The 19,312-nt window shown below is 37.6% G+C and overlaps 2 protein-coding genes across 8 annotated transcripts in view; one reads left to right on the top strand and one right to left on the bottom strand.

Moving 5' to 3' along the window:
- The window catches only part of LOC134212129 (uncharacterized), a 100,777-nt gene extending 89,346 nt beyond the window's left edge, over window positions 1-11,431 (top strand). For all 5 annotated transcript variants that reach the window (XM_062689707.1, XM_062689711.1, XM_062689709.1 and 2 more), the window contains exons 3-5: window positions 10,153-10,305; window positions 10,455-10,638; window positions 10,703-11,431. In XM_062689707.1, the coding sequence (XP_062545691.1) occupies window positions 10,153-10,305; window positions 10,455-10,638; window positions 10,703-11,076 (711 nt within the window). In that variant the 3' untranslated portion in view covers window positions 11,077-11,431. The remainder of the gene's footprint in view (window positions 1-10,152; window positions 10,306-10,454; window positions 10,639-10,702) is intronic.
- Window positions 1-19,312, bottom strand: part of LOC134212127 (glucose 1,6-bisphosphate synthase) — a 340,080-nt gene that overhangs the window by 248,038 nt on the left and 72,730 nt on the right. For 2 of the 3 annotated variants that reach the window (XM_062689703.1, XM_062689705.1), the window contains exon 2: window positions 8,864-8,896. The exons of the other annotated variant lie outside the window; for it this stretch is intronic. The gene's annotated coding sequence lies outside the window, so the exon portion shown is untranslated. The remainder of the gene's footprint in view (window positions 1-8,863; window positions 8,897-19,312) is intronic. 3 annotated transcript variants of the gene reach the window in all.

Here is a 19,312-nt window from a genome sequence, read left to right as displayed (position 1 = left end):
GTTTTCAATTTGCTTTTATCGACAGCAGGAGTAGTTTTCAATTTGATGTCACAGTAAAAAATTTCTGCTACAACAGAATATATAGATTTTGATCTTTTAACCGTTAAACGACCAAAAAGATATCAACCTGATTTATCAAAATTAGGCGATTCCACAACAACAAAATTAGTAATCCATTTTTTTTCTAGCGTTATCCAAAATAATATTTTAACCATAACTTTTGAGCCCATAATCCGATCTGGCCAATTTTCAATTGGGAAGGATACAGCATTCTGTGTTGAATGCAACTTGTTGTGAGTAAAAAGGTTAAGAATAAGTGAACCGTTTGTTTAAGAAACTGCATATGCAGGGCTGGTAGCGATCAATGCTGCTCAAAATAGTGACTTTAGTGACCAACGTTGACGAAAAAAGAGACCAAATAGTGATCTTTATTTGCAGAAAAAGTGAACAAATAGTGACTTTCAGTTCGTGACAAGAGAAACTTAAGGTCTCAATGTACGATTTAAATCATGGCAAAATCTTGCATGATTCGAATTATCTAAATGACTCACCTTAGATTTTTTGTATTTTCGCCTTGATTGATTTTTCGATAAATGAGTGAAACGAAGCAATTTTGCATGACAAACTCAAGCTCTTTTAAAATTGCAAACGAGTTTTCTCGCGCGTGAAAACTTGATGAATAAGATATGGATTAATTTAACCAGTAACACTTGTTGATGTAGAAAAAAGTGTTCAAAAATTACTTGTTTATGAACTTGTCATAAGACGAGTTTGTACAATCCCATTTAATTCCACCACTTAATTGTATCTTGACAGATATGTATTTCGACCTCAACAGTAAGGTCGTCTTCTGGGTCTCGTACTTGACTCGACTTGTTTATGAAGTTGATAAAAGGCAGTGAGTAAAAAGTTGTTAGACAGAACTATGTTTTTAATTTAAACAACAATTTTCCAGCAAGATCTACACTATTGTGGGGAACAATGTTTTTCCAACAACCTCTGTATGTGAAAATGCTTTTTTATGACTGAATGTAAATAATTGTATCAAATTATTTCGACTCACAAAGCTTATAAATCTAAAATAGATCTTACTGCTGGTTTGAAAAACTTTTAAAAATTGAAAAAAAATATTGCTGTTCAGAAATAAGACTGTTTATAACAATTCTGTATGAGAACTTACCAAAACCTATATAAGAACTGGGAATATGCGAAATTGATAGACTTTAATACAATGTAAGCTCACGAACAAAATATTGTAAGAAAAGCTTGCAAAATTGTAAGGTCTCATACAATATTTGTATAAGAATTTAGCATTTTCGCATATACTAGCTCTTCTACAGGTTTTGGTAGGTTCTTATACAGAATTGTTAAATATCTAACAACCACCGGTTGGGTGTAGTAACAAATTAAAATTTTTTTTTTTTTGAGTTTAAAAGCTCGATGTCAGATACAGAGATAAACTTTTGAAGTTCCTCTAAAATAAATCAGGGGTTTCTTATACTTTATATAAGATTTTTTTAGTAAACAATAATTTCTAAAAGTTTAAAAGAGTTTTAAACACGTTAAATTTTGCTTCGGGATTGCATTAATTCACAATTAACCATAGCACAAATTCGTGCCGGAGGCCAAAGAAATATTTTTAAACATAAATAATTTGTTTATGTTTCCAAAATTCTTTAAAAACAAGTTTCTTAGGATTGTCGAACGATTGTTTTAATTTAAAATTAAAAAATATTCACAATTTCACAGTTATTTCATTGAAAATTTCAAAGTTTATGCAATTTTAAATGTACAAACTATCTTCAGAATATATTTTGCGAAATCCTCAAGTACTGATAGTTTGATCATTTCAGCAGTTCCTCGCTCACCATTTGTTTTATTTGAAACACCAGGAAGTACACGTAGAATTAAAAAGATTCTATCTGAATAGTTTAATTGATTATGGATATTATTGATTGGAAAAACATTTTTCACATATGTTAGAAAATCAGAAAGGTCTGCAGTTAGGCTCTCGAATATGTTTGGATTCTCGATCGCATTCTGCTTTCCCCGCAGTATAAATATTCATAAATATAGTGACTTAGAATCCGTCCATTGAATTATTATTGATATAACCGAGTAAAAAGGCTGGCCAAGTTTTTTTAAAGGCAGGAGCACCGTCATCAAACAGTGGTCGTACATACTGAACACTTAACACCTAAACAACGGACAGGACACATAACACCCAGTGGACCGGTAGAGAATTTTACGATCACGAAAAGTTTCCTCATTACGGGGCGGGAATCAAACCCACGCTCTATAGCCCATGCGTCTAGACGATTGACGTCGCTATCCGCCGTGGGAATTTGAAGGCACGAAGAAATTAAGATCAACTTTCGGGCTAACAAGATGTAGGAGTTATTTTTTCATACATCCATTAGTTTATTGTAAAGCAAGTTTATCAAGCGGTACAATATTTAAATTTCTTTCCCATGCTAGTTGGAGTAGGGGAATGACGGCTTTGGCAGGTTTTGTTCTATTATTGACAGGGGGATATTTTATGACTGACTATGCTCAAATTTGGCCTAAACATTCTTTGCATATCAAAGAATATTGTGGCCAAATTTCATAACATTTGGTCGAAAAAAACCCCCCTTACAATAATAGAACAAAACCTACCAAAGCCGTCTTTCTCCCTACCTCACAAAACTTGGGTTTAGAACGCCAACTTTTAATTTTGATCAAAATAGTTAAAAATAGTGACTTTTTACGAGAAAAAGAGACTTTAGGGACTTGAGCTCGAAAAAAGAGACTTTTTAGTGACCTACCCGAAAAAAGTGACCAAGTCACTAAAAAGTGACCCGCTACCAGGCCTGGGTTTTCAAGGAAAATGTGCTGCGAACAATGTTCGGTAAGGTTATTGTACATGGTATTTTATTTATTTATCATCAGACTAAGGCCGGAGTGGCCTGTGCTGCACATAAAAGACTTCTCCATTCAGCTCGGTTCATGGCTGCACTTCGCCAACCACGCAGTCTGCGGAGGGTCCGCAAGTCGTCCTCCACCTGATCGATCCACCTTGCCCGCTGTGCACCTCGCCTTCTTGTTCCCGTCGGATCGTTGTCGAGAACCATTTTTACCGGATTACTGTCCGACATTCTGGCTACGTGCCCGGCCCACCGCAGTCTTCCGATTTTCGCGGTGTGAACGATGGATGGTTCTCCCAACAGCTGATGCAACTCGTGGTTCATTCGCCTCCTCCACGTACCGTCCGCCATCTGCAACCCACCATAGATGGTACGCAACACTTTCCTTTCGAAGACTCCCAGTGCGCGTTGGTCCTCCACGAGCATCGTCCAGGTCTCGTGTCCGTAGAGAACTACCGGTCTTATAAGCGTTTTGTAGATAGTCAGTTTGGTACGACGGCGAACTCTATTCGATCGAAGCGTCTTGCGGAGTCCAAAGTACGTACGATTTCCAGCCACTATGCGTCTCCGAATTTCTCTGCTGGTATCGTTATCGGCGGTCACCAGTGAGCCCAAGTACACGAATTCTTCAACCACCTCGATTTCGTCACCACCGATAGAAACTCGTGGTGGGTGGCTTACATTAATCTCTTGAGCCTCTTCCTATCATGTACTTCGTCTTCGACGTGTTGATGACTAGTCCAATCCGTTTAGCTTCGCTTTTCAGTCTGATGTAGGCTTCCATGATATCAATGTCGTCGGCGAAACCAAATAACTGGACGGACTTCGTGAAAATCGTACCACTCGTGTCAATCCCTGCCCTTCGTATTACTCCCTCCAAAGCGATGTTGAATAGCAGACACGAAAGACCATCGCCTTGCCGTAACCCTCTACGGGTTTCGAAGGGACTCGAGAATGCCCCTGAAACTCGAACTACGCACATCACCCGATCCATCGTCGCCTTGATCAACCGTATCAGTTTATCCGGAAATCCGTTTTCGTGCATTAGCTGCCATAGCTGGTCCCGATCGATTGTATCATATGCGGCTTTGAAGTCGATAAATAGATGATGTGTGGGCACGTTGTATTCGCGGCATTTCTGCAATACCTGACGTATGGCGAACACCTGGTCTGTGGTAGAGCGTTCACCCATAAATCCCGCCTGGTACTGCCCCACGAACTCTCTTGCAATTGGTGTTAGTCGACGGCATAAAATTTGGGAGAGTACCTTGTAGGCGGCGTTCAGCAATGTGATTGCGCGGTAGTTGCTACAATCCAGCTTATCGCCCTTTTGTAGATGGGACACGACACCTTCCATCCACTCCTGCGGCAGAACCTCATCCTCCCAAACCTTGGTAATCACCCAGTGCAGCGCTCGAGCCAGTGCTTCACCACCGTGTTTAAACAGCTCTCCTGGTAGTTGGTCAACTCCAGGGGCTTTGTTGTTTTTCAGCCGGCCGATCTCCTCCTGGATTTCCTTGAGATTCGGAGCCGGAAGTCGCATGTCCTGCGCGCGTGCTCCTAGGTTCATTACCATACCGCCACCGTTGTCTGCCATATCGCCATTCAGGTGCTCTTCGTAGTGCTGCCGCCACCTTTGGATCACCTCACGCTCGTTCGTAAGAAGGTTCCCGTTTATGTCCTTACACATATCGGGCTGTGGCACGTGGCCCTTACGTGAACGGTTCAACTTCTCATAGAACTTTCGTGCGTTATTAGCGCGGTACAGTTCCTCCGTCTCTTCACGGTCTCGATCTTCGTGCTGGCGCTTTTTCCTCCGGAAAATCGAGTTTTGTCTGTTCCGCGCCCGTTTGTATCGTGCCTCGTTCGCCCTCGTGCGGTGTTGCAGCAATCTCGCCCATGCTGCATTCTTCTCCTCAACTAACTGCTCACATTCGCCGTCATACCAGTCGTTTCTCTGATCCGGAGCCACCGTGCCTAGTGCAGCGGTTGCGGTGCTTCCAATGGCGGATCGAATATCTCTCCAGCCATCTTCAAGAGATGCTGCGCCTAGCTGCTCTTCCGTTGGGAGTGCCACTTCCAGCTGCTGCGCGTAGTCTTGGGCTAGTCTACCGTCTTGTAGCCGCCCAATGTTAAGCCGCGGCGGACGACTCCGACGCGTGTTGATCACCGTCGAGAGTTTTGAGCGCAGACATACTGCGACGAGGTAGTGGTCGGATTCAATATTCGCACTGCGGTAAGTGCGTACGTTCGTGATGTCGGAGAAGAATTTACCGTCGATTAGAACGTGGTCGATTTGGTTTTCCGTTACTTGATTAGGTGATTTCCATGTGGCCTTGTGGATATTCTTATGGGGGAAGAAAGTGCTTCGGACTACCATTCCGCGGGAGGCTGCAAAGTTTATGCATCGTTGGCCGTTGTCGTTCGATACGGTATGCAGACTATCCGGTCCGATGACCGGTCTATACATTTCCTCCCTTCCTACCTGAGCGTTCATGTCACCGATGACGATTTTGACGTCCCGCAGTGGGCATCCATCGTATGTCTGCTCCAGCTGCGCATAGAACGCTTCTTTCTCGTCGTCGGATCTCCCTTCGTGTGGGCAGTGCACGTTGATGATGCTATAGTTGAAGAAACGGCCTTTTATCCTCAGCTTGCACATCCTTGCGTTGATTGGCTGCCACCCAATCACGCGTTGGCGCATCTTTCCCAGCACTATGAAGCCGGTTCCCAGCTCGTTGGTGGTGCCACAGCTTTGGTAGAAGGTAGCCGCTCGATGCCCGCTTTTCCACACTTTCTGTCCTGTCCAGCAGATTTCCTGCAGCGCTACGACATCGAAGTTGCGGGGATGTAATTCATCGTAGATTATCCTATCGCAACCTGCGAAGCCTAGTGACTTGCAGTTCCATGTTCCAAGCTTCCAATCGTGATCCTTTATTCGTCGCCTAGGTCGTTGCCGATTGTATCGAGTCGTATTATCTTCTATGTTGTTCGTAATAGTTGTTTTTAAAGGCGGCTTATTGGGCCTGCGCAAACCTCCTGTCTCGTCGGAGGGCCGTCGTGTCAGGGCTGTTTAGCGTCCCACCTAACACCAGGACTTGGGCTTGTGCGCTTTGAGCGGCACACGGTCGCTTTGGCGGAGCCTACTTGCGGATACATGCAGCTTTTTATAGAGGTTTAACAGGGCCCACTGTCAAACCCCACCACATCCTAGGCAGGCGCCACAACTCGCAGATGGCCTGGGGAGGGATCGTCAAGCCCTTGGACATAGTCCCTGCTGCCCTGAACAATATTGTACATGGTATATACCCCACAAATGATGAGACACTGTATCTAGAGGAAAATATGAACCCTTTAAAATATGGCAGACTAACAATGGGCTGGTCTCATAGTGCGAATGTCGGAAGAAAGAAATGTAAATACAACATTCAATAGAGAACCATATTTGGGCTGGAAAAAGATGATAATTGCTAAAAAAAATGAAAATAACGCAAAAAAATAATAAAAACATAGTTTAGGAAGACTTGAATTACAGAAATTGATATTTTTCAAATAATTAGATCTATTTCAAGATAGGTTTTCTACTCAAAAAAGTCTACAAATGTGTACTTTTTCAATTTTGAGAAATAATTTCAATGATTGATTCGTTGTTGGGTTATCAATTGACTTTTCAAAAAATTGCCGATGAAATATTTTAAAACACCCCATACCTCATTTCTAATGACCTTGCCTAACTTTCTGTGAAATAAAATCAGAGGTACATGAAACTTCGATAATAATCCATTTTTTTTACACCGTGCCGGGTCGACTAGTATCATATATATTTTATAAGTGATTTGCGTGAAGAATGATTATGTGTGCGCTTATATAAGTCTTTTTCTTCTTCTTCGATGGCTCTACATTCCAACTGAAACTTGGCCTTCTTTTCAACTCCTCCAATAGCCTTCGAGCAACGGCGTAGGATTGCCAATCCGGAGATGGCGTGTTAGAATCTCGGTCCTGTCTAGGATGTTGGCGGGTTGAAAACATTCTTGACACCCTGGGCATAGTGTATCCATTGTACTTGCCACAAAAGATACATACTCCTGCAATGGAGGGAAAACCTTTCAATTAATAACTGAGAAAATGCTAATAGAATACTAAGTTTAAAAGCAGGACAAATTTCAGTTGAAATGTAGAGCCTTTGAGGAAGAAGATTCTGAGGAAACTTAGAAGAATTACCTGTGGAAATGTTTTTTTTAAATCGTTGATATTCAAAAGAATTCAAGAGGTTTTCTTTTGGAAGTAAAAGTTGTTTCTATGAATTTTCTCGTGGATATTCTAAATTTTCTATGAAAATAAAAAAGAAACTTCCTTAGAAATTTTAATGAATTATTTTTTTGTTAGATAAAATCAAAACAATTTCTTGTAAAAATTAAAAATAAATGATTTTTCCTGAGATTTATGATTTACGTATCGAATCAAATATTGATGTTTTCAATTATCGAAACGTTTCTATTTCAGCTGCAAAAAGTTATCGTGTACGCAGTGGCCTCTTCCGGGTCCTCTTTTGAATATTATCCTCGCTTGGCGCGAGGATAATACTCAAAAGAAAATTAGAAATGAAGAAATGTTCCATAAAAGATACGCTTCTAAAGAAGAGTCATCTATGGAAAAAAAATGCGTAGTTTTAATGCTTTTTAATTAACAATTAATTGCATATCGGCCGTACAAAAACCATTTTTTTGTTAAATATCTTGGCTGTGCATATGCACAGTATATGTTTCGAAATGGACAAATTGATATGAAATTTGCGAAAAAGAATCCACGTGTCTTGGAGGGACTCGAACCCTCAACCTCCTACTCTTTAGATAGGCGTGATAACCCCTACACAACAAGACCACTTAAAGGTCACGTTTGCGGAAAAGCCATCAGAATCCGAGTACCAACCTCCACAGTGGTTAGCTCTTTTTTGCAAATTGAATATCTTTCGGATGCTTGATTTGTCCAATCTCCACATGTGCTTGTACTGTTGTATATCCACAGTCAAGCGAGTGCACATTGTTTATTAAATTAGATTGGATTAATATGTACACCCTAAGCAATCGCGTAATTTTCACATGGAAAAAGTTGTAATATTGAGCATCTAAACCGCTTACGTAAATCTTATTATCAAGCACTACGATGTCTTGAATGGTCGACGGAAAAAAATCAACTTCTATTTTGTAGATAAAGAAAATAATGCTGAAAAAATACAAGTATGCGGATGAAATGGACAGTTTGCGTGGGTAAAACGGATAGTATTAATAAATAACATAACACGTTGATTATTTGTATGCATAACCCAAGTATCTATATATCACACGTCTTGGAATAAAAATGTTGGATAATAAATGATAAATTGAGAACTTTAATTTGATTTTACTAATGATTACATGTTGTTTTTGACGGTAAACAATATACACTTACCAATATTAAATGTTGAAGTAAAATGTATGCACTCCTTTGGTCCATATTACCCCCACAAGAACCTGTCCGTTTTGCCCCACAATAACAACTATTTTTTGAAAATTTTCCAAAAATAAATTTATGAGATAAATTACCCATTCAACCCGTTTACGTTCTTTGGATAGAATGTGAGGATAACACAGAGTAGGTTTGATGGTTTCCGTTTTAAAATCTAAAATACGGTACATTAAAAATTACATCGCCATTGCATTTCAGCCATAGTTAAATTACCCATTGCCACATTAAATTATTATTAGGCAAAGTAGTTTTCAAAATTTAAATGTGATTAAACTGGTCGTACTCATAATTTTGAACATATAATAAGACCCCGTTGAATAGGCATTGAAGTTATCGATTCAGCTCAAACGGGACCCATGTCCCTTTTACCCACTCTGTCCATTTTACCCCCATCTTCCCTACGTTCAAATTGTCGAATAATATGCAATTCATTTGTAAATATTTTTACCTACCTGTTTTGATCGCCAGAAATGTCAACAAGATATCTGAAAAATAAAAATAAATTTGTTAGTTATGTTTCAACTTTTAAATAACATTTTTGTATAGGGCTTGCCGTACATTTATCAAAACAGTCTCACCTAGTTGGATAAATTTATTAAGGTCTATCCATATACCACATGAACAGGTTTTTACCAGTTCTTGGCACCCCCCAGATTTGGGAGTCATGGACAAAATAATTACCAAATAGGGCTGATGCCCACGTAGCGTTTTTTCAAGCTGCGTGCACGGCTAGGTACCCAGCATCAAATGTAGTCGTGCACACGTTTACGTGTGCATAACTCCATTTGATGCTGAGTACCTTGCGTGAACGCGGCGTGCACGCAGCGTAAAAAACCGCTACGTGGACATCGGCCCATAATAAACAGCAGATTAATCCACCTAGCGATGTGGTGCCTGATTTTTGGTGGTTCCGTGTGGAAGGGGGGTGGTGCATGGCTCCGGGCTTCTACAAAACCTTATTTACATAAATCAAAATTTTTCGTACATTTAGGAGCCCCCGAAAACTGTCCTCACATTTCGACATTTCGAGTATAGGAAATTCTATCTTCACTAACCACTTCTTCGTGGTTATGATGTATGCAGGTGTCCTTGACCAATACTTAAATGAGGAATTGTTTACGTTCACCTGCTCCTGCCGAATAGTAAGCCACCCAGAAATCATCCTGACCCCAGTTTTCGCCCGCCTGTTTTAAAATATCCATTTCTCGAAAACTAGTGATTGAAAACAGTTAAAGTTCATATACTTCATTAACTTGGTATTATAATAACTAAATTCATTATTATAACTGAATGCTATAACTGAATGTGGCTCAAAATATAATGGAAAAAACTTATTTTAATTTTTTTATGGTCTCTAATAACTATGCCTGACAAAGTCTAATCTTCTCGCGGCTTCCAGCATAACATTCTGTATTTAATTCTGCAGGAACTGAATGAGTATCATTGTTCTTCGTCGTAAATGGTGCCATCCTGTCTTTCAATGTTTCTCTATACTTTTTTGAGCCACCTTATTGAATACATAATGGTATTCGTATAACAAGCTTGATTTATTAGTTTTGCTATTTGACTCCTTATGCAGGCAGTATTATTGCATCATAAAGATAAGAAGTATTAGCTAATAAATATCTTAGCTAAGTATTTTTAAGCTATTCTATTGAAATTATTATCGTTGCATCCCAAAAATGATAAAATTTTCTTCAAACATGTTTCTAATTGTCATACATATTTTTGTTCGTTTCAGGGTTCAAAAGAGCCGGGATTGTACGTGCTAGACTGTATGTTTTCAGTGCTTGTAATCGGATCGCTAGTGGTGTTTGTTTGGCGAGGCTTTTGGGTGCTCCTGGATCTGAATCTGTTTCCCGAGGATCACGCTCTCTCTGCATGGGCCTCAGTGGTAAGTGCCACAGTCAAGTGTGTAAACAATTCCATTCAATCGTACAAATATTTATTACAATGTATTATAGTGCACTGTATTCTAAGCATTGCTTGATGAACATTCAAAAGACCAATTGAGCACTGTTGGCTAACTTTGCCTGTTTACAGTTGATAGGTTATGGCGTGACCGCGGTCACATTCTCCCTCCAACCCTTGATGCGGTGGGCCTGCAACCGGTTAACAGGCTTGTGGCGCGTGATAGTCGCAGATCTGTTCCTTTTCTTCAGCTTTATTGGCACAATCAACGTCTGGCGAGGCGTGTGGCAATTGCTGGATCATTATTTCCTACCAGGTACAATTTTTCATTGTCAGACAATACTTAAAATAAATTACAGCCATATTTTCTAATTTTACAGATGATGTGCTAATGAGTAACTGGATAACTCATGGCGTGTCACTATTGTTGTTGATTCTCTTGAACTGTTCCAATTCAGTGCTAGTGCGGGGAGTTTATATTGACGCTGAAGAACCAGCTGGCCAATGCGTCGTATTCCCCGTTTATTACATTCGCTTGTTCTTCCAGAAGGAACGAACGAAAAAGCAGCGAAAGTTGCTGGAATCTCTTGGAAGAGCCGAATACAATAACATCACCAGCAATTTGCTAGAGAGAAAGCCAAATAAAACGGAGCAGAATCATCAGATCAACCGAAACCTGGAAGCCGTGCCATTAACGCTAATCGATAATCCGAAGAATATCGGAGATCACAAAACACACGACAATCGGCAATGACAACGTTTCTAATTACGAACGGAACCGGCGCTTTTTGCACTCCATTTGGAAAGAAAATTAGAAACAGTTCAAACTTGTATTTAAGATATGTTAAAAACAAACACAATCGTAAATGTTAGCAGCAAAATTGTGTAGGTCTGCTTCGAATTTCAACGATTGGCTACTTGTGAGAATTTTTACTCTTAATTTGAGCGATAGCATTAGATGTAAACTAACTAGCGATAAGTATTATTACTTGTAAGAATTCCAAACACATCTCTGAAAATGTATATATATGATGTAGCATGTTGAAATCATTCCATTAATTTATGAATACGTTTTCGTATGTCCTTTAATAAACAACGGTGACCTTAAACTGATGTCTTTTATTCTGTTTTACGTTTATCAAAGTTATTATACTTTTCCAAGGGTTCCGATAAAAATGACATTTTCGTGGTAAAAAAAATAGCGACATTGCTCACCACTTTTGTTAACCCAAAATATGATCCTTTTATTGGAAAAATGATTTCCTTCTCTTAGGAAGTTTTAGGGACATTGCATATACGAAACTTTTCCGACATTGCATATACGTTCCCCGTTTCTAAGAGAAACCCCATTTTTTTAATGTGTAAATATTATAAGATTCATGCATTATTAAGTAATTTTAGCATCGAAAACAAAATATATTTTGATTTTTCCAGAGGGATCTTAAGAAACAAATATCATAGGTAACAATTTCAAAACTTTGATATAGAAGCATCCTTGAATCATGTCCAATTAAGCTCATATTTTGCAAGCGTCATATTTAGGGATAATGAAACTTGTGAACCATGTTTTTTCAATTTAATTTCGTTTTTAATTTCAATGCATTTCATTGGCACGCTAATATACATATAAATGTCGTATGCCCGTATTGATGTCTTCCATTTTTGTGCCGCCAATAGTTCCAGCATGATATGTACCCGACTAGGAGAGCATAACAAAAATTTAACATAATTTTAACACATTGTGATATTTGAAACTTATTTTGATGGAATTTGGTTGTTAGTAACCATTATCTTATGAATTTTGTAACAAGATTATATCGAAATATGATTTTAAAATATATTAACACTGCATTGCCTCAAAGTAGGCAATTAAAATGGGTGATGCTAAGTCTCTCAGCCATAAATATCAAAACGCTTTGAAAAGGTTCCCATACTAGTAATGCGCTTAGTTTTATGTTCAGAAAAAAACTGTTTTTTGGTCACAGTCTGGAGCCAAATATTGTGTATCTGATTCTATTATAAATTAGTTATTTTTGCTAACAAAATGTGTTATTTTTGTAGTAATATTGTAAAAAAAAAATGAAAGCTTTTTGTTGCAACTATTGTTATTTTTGATATAAATTTAGTTATTTTAACCACATCCTGCACCAATTTTTTAATACATTTTGTTATGAAAATTTGGTATAACATAATAACATATGTTGATATAATTGTGATATAACCTTCTAGTCGGGTAGACATGTCTTCTTCGATTGGCGAGGTGTGTGGAGTTTTCCTCAATGTCGATGGTCTCTCCCAGGATACATAATTAGTATGTGTGATGGGATTCGGCTTTACAGTCTGCAAATTGTTCAAACAATAATGTTTTAACTAACCGACGTTTCGGCTGTGTTTGTCAGCCTTCTTCTGGGGGAACATACAAAACAGGCAATCTTCCGATTTTGGAAATGTGCCATATTGCAAACACTACCAATACAGTTAATCGTAGTACAGATGTACTACACATGTACTACACATTTACAAAACTCGTCTATAAAAGGATCGAAAACGATACAAAGATAACACAGACAACAAATCTAGTCTAACCATAATGAGCCAAAAAAGCGCCAAAAATGAAAGCTCACCATTTTGAACAGACAGTTAAACAGGGTCCGTGATTGATAGTGCGAACAAATTGAACAATATTTTTTGATAAAATCCACGATAATCGTAAGAACAAAATAAGTTTATTAAAACACAAATTGTAAAACATACCACCTCTCCCACAGAAAATAGAAAACATAAATGACAACACGACACAAGATTACAGTGTAACAAAACAACGAAAATAGTAAAACTAAGTAGGTGTTAAAACGATAGAATGTTCGGAGTACCTAATGTAAATAGTTAATAATAAAAAAAAAACCTTTCAATTTCCCTAAAAGAAGGCTGCCAAACACAGCCGAAACGTCGGGCAGTTTAACATTATTGTTTGAACAATTCAGAGACTGTAAAGCCGAATCCCATCACATATATTTAACAGTCAAGACACCATAGAGATAATTAGTATGTCTTCCGATATATACGGAAGTGTCTCCGGTTGTGGACCTAGTTGCGTGTTTCACTCAAAACTGTTTTTCAAGTCAACATTATGCAGTATTATGAACACCAATGACATAAACACCACCCCTCCCCCTCCCACAGAGACCAAATTAAAATAAAAAATCTTCACCCTCTCGAATACAAAAATGTTCAGAAAACCTAAAAACACAAACAAATATTTACGTTTTTTTGTATGCTCGAGGCAAACAACCATAGGGGAGACCGGGACTGGTTGGCCGAGTTTTGCTTTCAATATGTCTGTACTCATTCTTGTTCGACTGTTCGACGAAAAACGGGTTTTGCTGTCATAAATCTTGAGCACATTTGTCACATATTTCCATCGAACAGAACAATTATTCACATTTTCCACACGATGATACTTTTATGCCCAGGGAAGTCGAGACAATTTCCAAATCGAACCCAGCCACCCTCAGCATGCCCTTGCTTTATAGCCTCGCGTCTTACCTCTAGGCTAAGGAGGGCCCCTACATAAGGATGTATACTTCTTTATAAAACATTCAGTTACTTCTTGTAACAAAAACAAAACTAAAGTAAAACCGGCACTGCGGGTAAAACCGACACCACTTCAAATCTCTGATTGCAAGTGATTATCGGACAGAATTTCGACACACTTTGAATAAACGTTTGATTTCTTGTGTTTCTAGTAATTTTGCAACTGGCGGAGACGTGTGAAAGTCTTAAAAACAGACAATTAGCCTTGATCACCATTGAGGAGATGAATTATGTAAAATTTTGGCATCGGTATATAAGCTTTTTCGACAATAATTTGTTGTTTTTCTGTATTTAATCCATCTCTGATCCATAATTGAAAATCATTTTGTGTATGTTGTGGAAAAAAAGTTAACTTTTCTAGATATAAACATCCACATGCATCTCATCATTATTATGATATCAGTTGGGGTAAATTCGACGCCTGCCATCGAATCCCAAAATAACTCTGTTTTATTAGACTCATCATTCGCATAATATAATTCAAGTATTGGAAAACGAGGCGCCGGGAAATATTACTTAATCATAGACTGATTTTATACCATACCATCATTGGGCGTGACAATTGGTCTAGGGGCACTAGGGGGTAATATTGAGTCACCAAGGAAACCTGCAGGTCGGAGAACAATAGCGCTCAAAGAAGATCCGTATTTCTAGGCTTATTTTGCTCTTAGATATATTTAATCCGTTTTCTAGTGTTGTTCTTTCGTGATCCACATGTAGCTTGTCACCTACGGAACTAGTCATTTTTATTTCTTGTCATAACTGCACCACACGCATTTATTTTAAATCGCCGTTATAAACAACTTTTTAACAAAAAAGTGAAATTTAGAATGTAGGTCAAAATTTACAGTAGTTAATAAATTTGTTACTAACATTTTTATACTCTATATATTTTTCACCCGACCCACTAAAGAAACTAAATAAAATATGATAATATATAATATAATATATATATATATAATATATTATGTGGTGATGATTTTAAATATATAAAATTTTGTATAACCATCGTTTATGAGTGTCCCCTAAACATGAATTTCATACAAAATTTTTTTTTTTTTTTTTTTTGATGTTCGATTCCATAAAGACTTGATGTGTCGGTTTTACCCTCATGTGGTGTCGATCTTACCCGCACCCCAGATGGTTGGGCTAGAAGATGGACTGTTTACGTTTTCATCATAAATCAAATTCTATCAAGAAATATTGTCCTGAGACCTCATGGCCAAAGTATGTTTGTATGAAAATTCTAGACCGGAAAATTTCTTCATAGATTGGGGAACTGTAAAGTTGCTTAAGGTGTCGGTTTTACCCACTTTTCCCCTAATTTGATTTGAAAATTGTAGAGAACAGAAAGTTTTTGGATGAGCTTTGATAGAAAACTCTGAGGAAGAGACTTCAAAAAGAATATCTAATTGAATTTATTGATGCATCCATGGAAATAATGTTTGATTATTCTTTGGCTGAATTTGATAATATTTGAAGTTAAATTTAAGAAACCGGTGGATACCATGTCACATATACTTCTACAGCTTCTTCAGCGCTTTCACTTCAATGCCAATTTCTTGAAGAACTCCAGGGAAGAGCTCTGTGTCAAATCTCGTTATAGAAAATCGCGGGAAGGGAAGATGTATTTCAAAGGAACAATAAAGGATCTTTTGAACAAAATATGGATAACATTTCTCTATTCTAGCATTCTGCTCTAATAGAATTTCAGTTTCTTTTCAAGCAGCACCCAGAGAAATTTCTGATAGAAAATTTTAAAAAAATATCAAAAGACTATTTGGTACATTATTTATTGATTATTTGAGGTACCAGAAGGAAACGAAAAAGAACTAAGGCCGTTACAAATATGTAATTAACATTAGGTCCTACTGGTCTCCGAAAGGTCAAGATTTGTTAGGTAGGTCGGATTTGTTAAAGAATGTTTTGAAAATCCTCAAAATTATCCGAAATTTATTATGTTGCCCCCTCAAAATATTATTTTTTGGGAGACAAAATAGTTTTTAAATATTGTATCGGCCTAATCATCAAAAGGCTTCATTATTTCATTATTATTTTCGGGAAAGAACTATTTTCTAAGTTACAAAAACATCTTGTTACCTCGGAATAGCTTCTGAATTGACTGAGAAATTATTCCTGGCTACCTTTTCAGAGAAGTAAAGTCATAATAGTTTGAATTATTCTGAACAACGAAACAGAACCCAAATGAAAATCTGTATTTCAACTAGAGTATGATTTCTTAGCGAAAATGCATAGAGGTACCTCAAGCAATGCCTAGCCTTTAAGGGCTACCACTTAACAAAATGGTTGAGAATTTTGAGAGCTGTAAGTGACATTATCTTGACAACAAGCAACTTGCAACAGTGTTGGATTGCAGTTTTTTGCAGTTCAATATAGATAATTCCTTCTTTCACGATATTTTAAAAAGAGTGTTTGGTATTCTTATTTTTTAAATAGCTGTATGTACCTGGCCTTGCTCGGAGTTGCCAGATTGATTCGCAGGTTTTTTACATTCGGAGAATGATAAAACCAACAGCCCTAGCAGCACAGCTCACGCTGATTTGTTTGCAGCAACTCAAATGTGACCAAATTTTGCTGCATTTGAGCTACTGTAACTGCTCTACAACATGTGTGTTACTCGGGAGAGTATATTGCATTTTGTTATTGATATATCCATTGGCGTAAATAAGGGGGGGCTAGTGGGGACGTAGCCCTCCCTAGAAACAAATTAGTCCCTCCCCCATAGGATTTGGAAAGTTAGATAGCAGTGATATCAATTTTTGAAGCCAAAAGTGTTATCTCCCATATGATATAAACCCTATCATAATAAAATGAGTGGAAGACAAAATGAGCTTGTATCTCATTTCTGAGAAACAATTCTGTTTGTCAATGAAATTGCACTTGGTGCTCATTATGGAAAGGCATTAAGGTACACTGGGGGAAGTGGAAAAGGAAAAATCGATCATTCGTGTTCAAATTATTGTAAAAGCAATTTAAATGATCTAAATGCATTCAATCATTATGGGCTCGCAAGAACAGTCCATTTTGCACCAACTGTACGGTAATTCATACCATTTTAGTCGCTTGAAATTTATAAAAATATATTTGAAATTTAGGAGTTATTTTTCCACTTACCCTAGCGGAATGGGGTAAGTGGAAAACCCAAGTTATCTTGACCTTTAATTGTGATGAGTAGTGATATATGATTAAAATCAAGACGGCAATTGCTCTGAGTATCTTTTGTTGAATAATTTCATTGGATTAAAGGAATAGGTCCCCAAGGAATTCTTGTAATAGCTAGGGGAGTGCTGGTTGTCCCTTCTCGAACACTATGTATACGTGAAATCAGTATTTTCGCCCCATAGATGAACTTTTTTTTAGGGAGAATGAGACTTACAGTGTAATCAACTTATTGACTCAGTTCAAAGAATTGAGAAAATGTCGGTATGTGTGTGTTTGTTTATATGTGCGTGCGCAATACACGTACAAAATTATCACCTATTTTCATGCACTTGTCTCTACCCGATTTGTTTGCAATAAATTGCATTCAACGGTGAAACTTGTTATAAATATGAAAGAAACTTGTTATAAATATGTATTATGGAATATATTTACCTATCAGTGCTATTTTTATCTTTCTCATACATTTTTTTTTTCATTTGTAAAACATGTGAAAGGTATCAATACCGATAGGTGGATTAATCAGGCGTTTTCTTATGTATATTAGTCCAATCAATACTGAAATCACAATGATAACAAAGAAGGAACATATTAAGATTCATAGATATAGAAATAAACCATGAAGAAAAGGAAAAATTTGCGTAATCAAAACGTTATCCACTTTCCCCGCAGTATTCGATACCAGGGGTAAGTGTAAAAGCCTTGAAATATTTGCTTTCATGCTACCAACCACTACAAATTGAATGTGATTAGTTTATTTGTATTATACTGGTCACCTGAGGTGCAAAATCACTGGAAAAATGAACAGTTTATGCAAGTAAGAATTGATTTTATGAATGCAAAAATTAACTTTTCGCGAAACCTAAAATGACAGCTCCAGCGTAAACTGTGTTAGTGTAAGTATAACACAGATTTTAACATAGTATTAGTGTAAACATTAAAGTATATTTTTGCACAATGTTATGGTGTGGTAAAATCTGTAAAGTCTGTACAATTGAAATTTTTCGAGTCGATTTTTACACTTACCCCATTTTCCACTTCCCCCAGTGTACCTTATCTAATTGATTTGAAAGCATCAAAGTAAGCTTGAAATGAACAACAACGGAGAGCCACCAAAATATCAATCAAAGCAATCGTGCATTCCAAATAATCTAAACGTTGTTTCCACCTGAATTTTCAGTAGAGTGTCCATCCCCAAAAAATCCCGGGATTTACGAAAATTCGGGTTTTCCCGATTCCCGGGATATTATGTTTGAAATCCCGAAAATCCCGGGATACCCAGGACAAAAAGTACTGTTTCATTTCCGGTTCGCAAACAGTGTAAATTTTCTTCTTGTTTTGAACGCGAAACCCAACTTAGGTGATAAACTCATATCATATTTTTATACCTCCCATCGGACATGATTTTTTTTCAAGTTCGTTTATTTGGTAGGCTCAGGCATGTATACGGAGCCAAGGTTCTTTGTGATGCACAATCGATATCATCTTATTATTAAATTAGTAAGAGAGGAACAGACATGAAAATTTCACTTCACCTTCACAAAAATTATTAGATTCTCCTATACCACTCAATGGAGGGTTACTGACTGATACTTTTTCCAGCAGCTACAGCTCTCTATTATTAAAGACAAGTATCTACATTACAAGATCAGCTACATCTATTTGACGCCTGCTTCCTACTCATCTCCCGTCTACAGCGAGGCTGTGTACACTAGCTGACATTCGCCTTGCTTATCTCCTAGCGCCGCCCAACATTGAGTCAGTCTTCCTGAGCTTCTTGCCTCCAAAACAATCCAATTTGATCCAATTCATGTCCTTCCAATCGACGTTCGTACAACAAACTTTCCAGCACATGCGCAAGTACAAGTGTTTTTTTTTTGGTTCTTGCTGCTGACCACAAGCTACCGAAAGTTCGAGCCTCCCATACCTCTACCTTCCGAGAAAAACGTGAATATTATTTGCTTCTTGAAGTCGTTTTTTTTTTTCGAAGGAATCGATTCAAATTAGAATTGAATTGAGTTCCAATTTGAGCTCTGTATTATCTGGCCTTTCTAAAATATGAACTTTACCCCTGAACATTGAATAAAATCGTTTTTAAATAAAAAAATAAGTTTTCTAAGAAAACATCGAAAAATCCCGGGATATACAAACAAGTTCATCTCGAATCCCGGGACAACGAAAATGGCCGGGAAATGGAAACTCTAATTTTCAGGTAC

This window comes from Armigeres subalbatus, chromosome 2, assembly GCF_024139115.2.
Source record: "Armigeres subalbatus isolate Guangzhou_Male chromosome 2, GZ_Asu_2, whole genome shotgun sequence".
NCBI lineage: Eukaryota > Metazoa > Arthropoda > Insecta > Diptera > Culicidae > Armigeres > Armigeres subalbatus.
The sequence above is the reverse complement of the archived record's forward strand: the minus strand, read 5'-3'. Positions and strand labels throughout refer to the sequence as shown.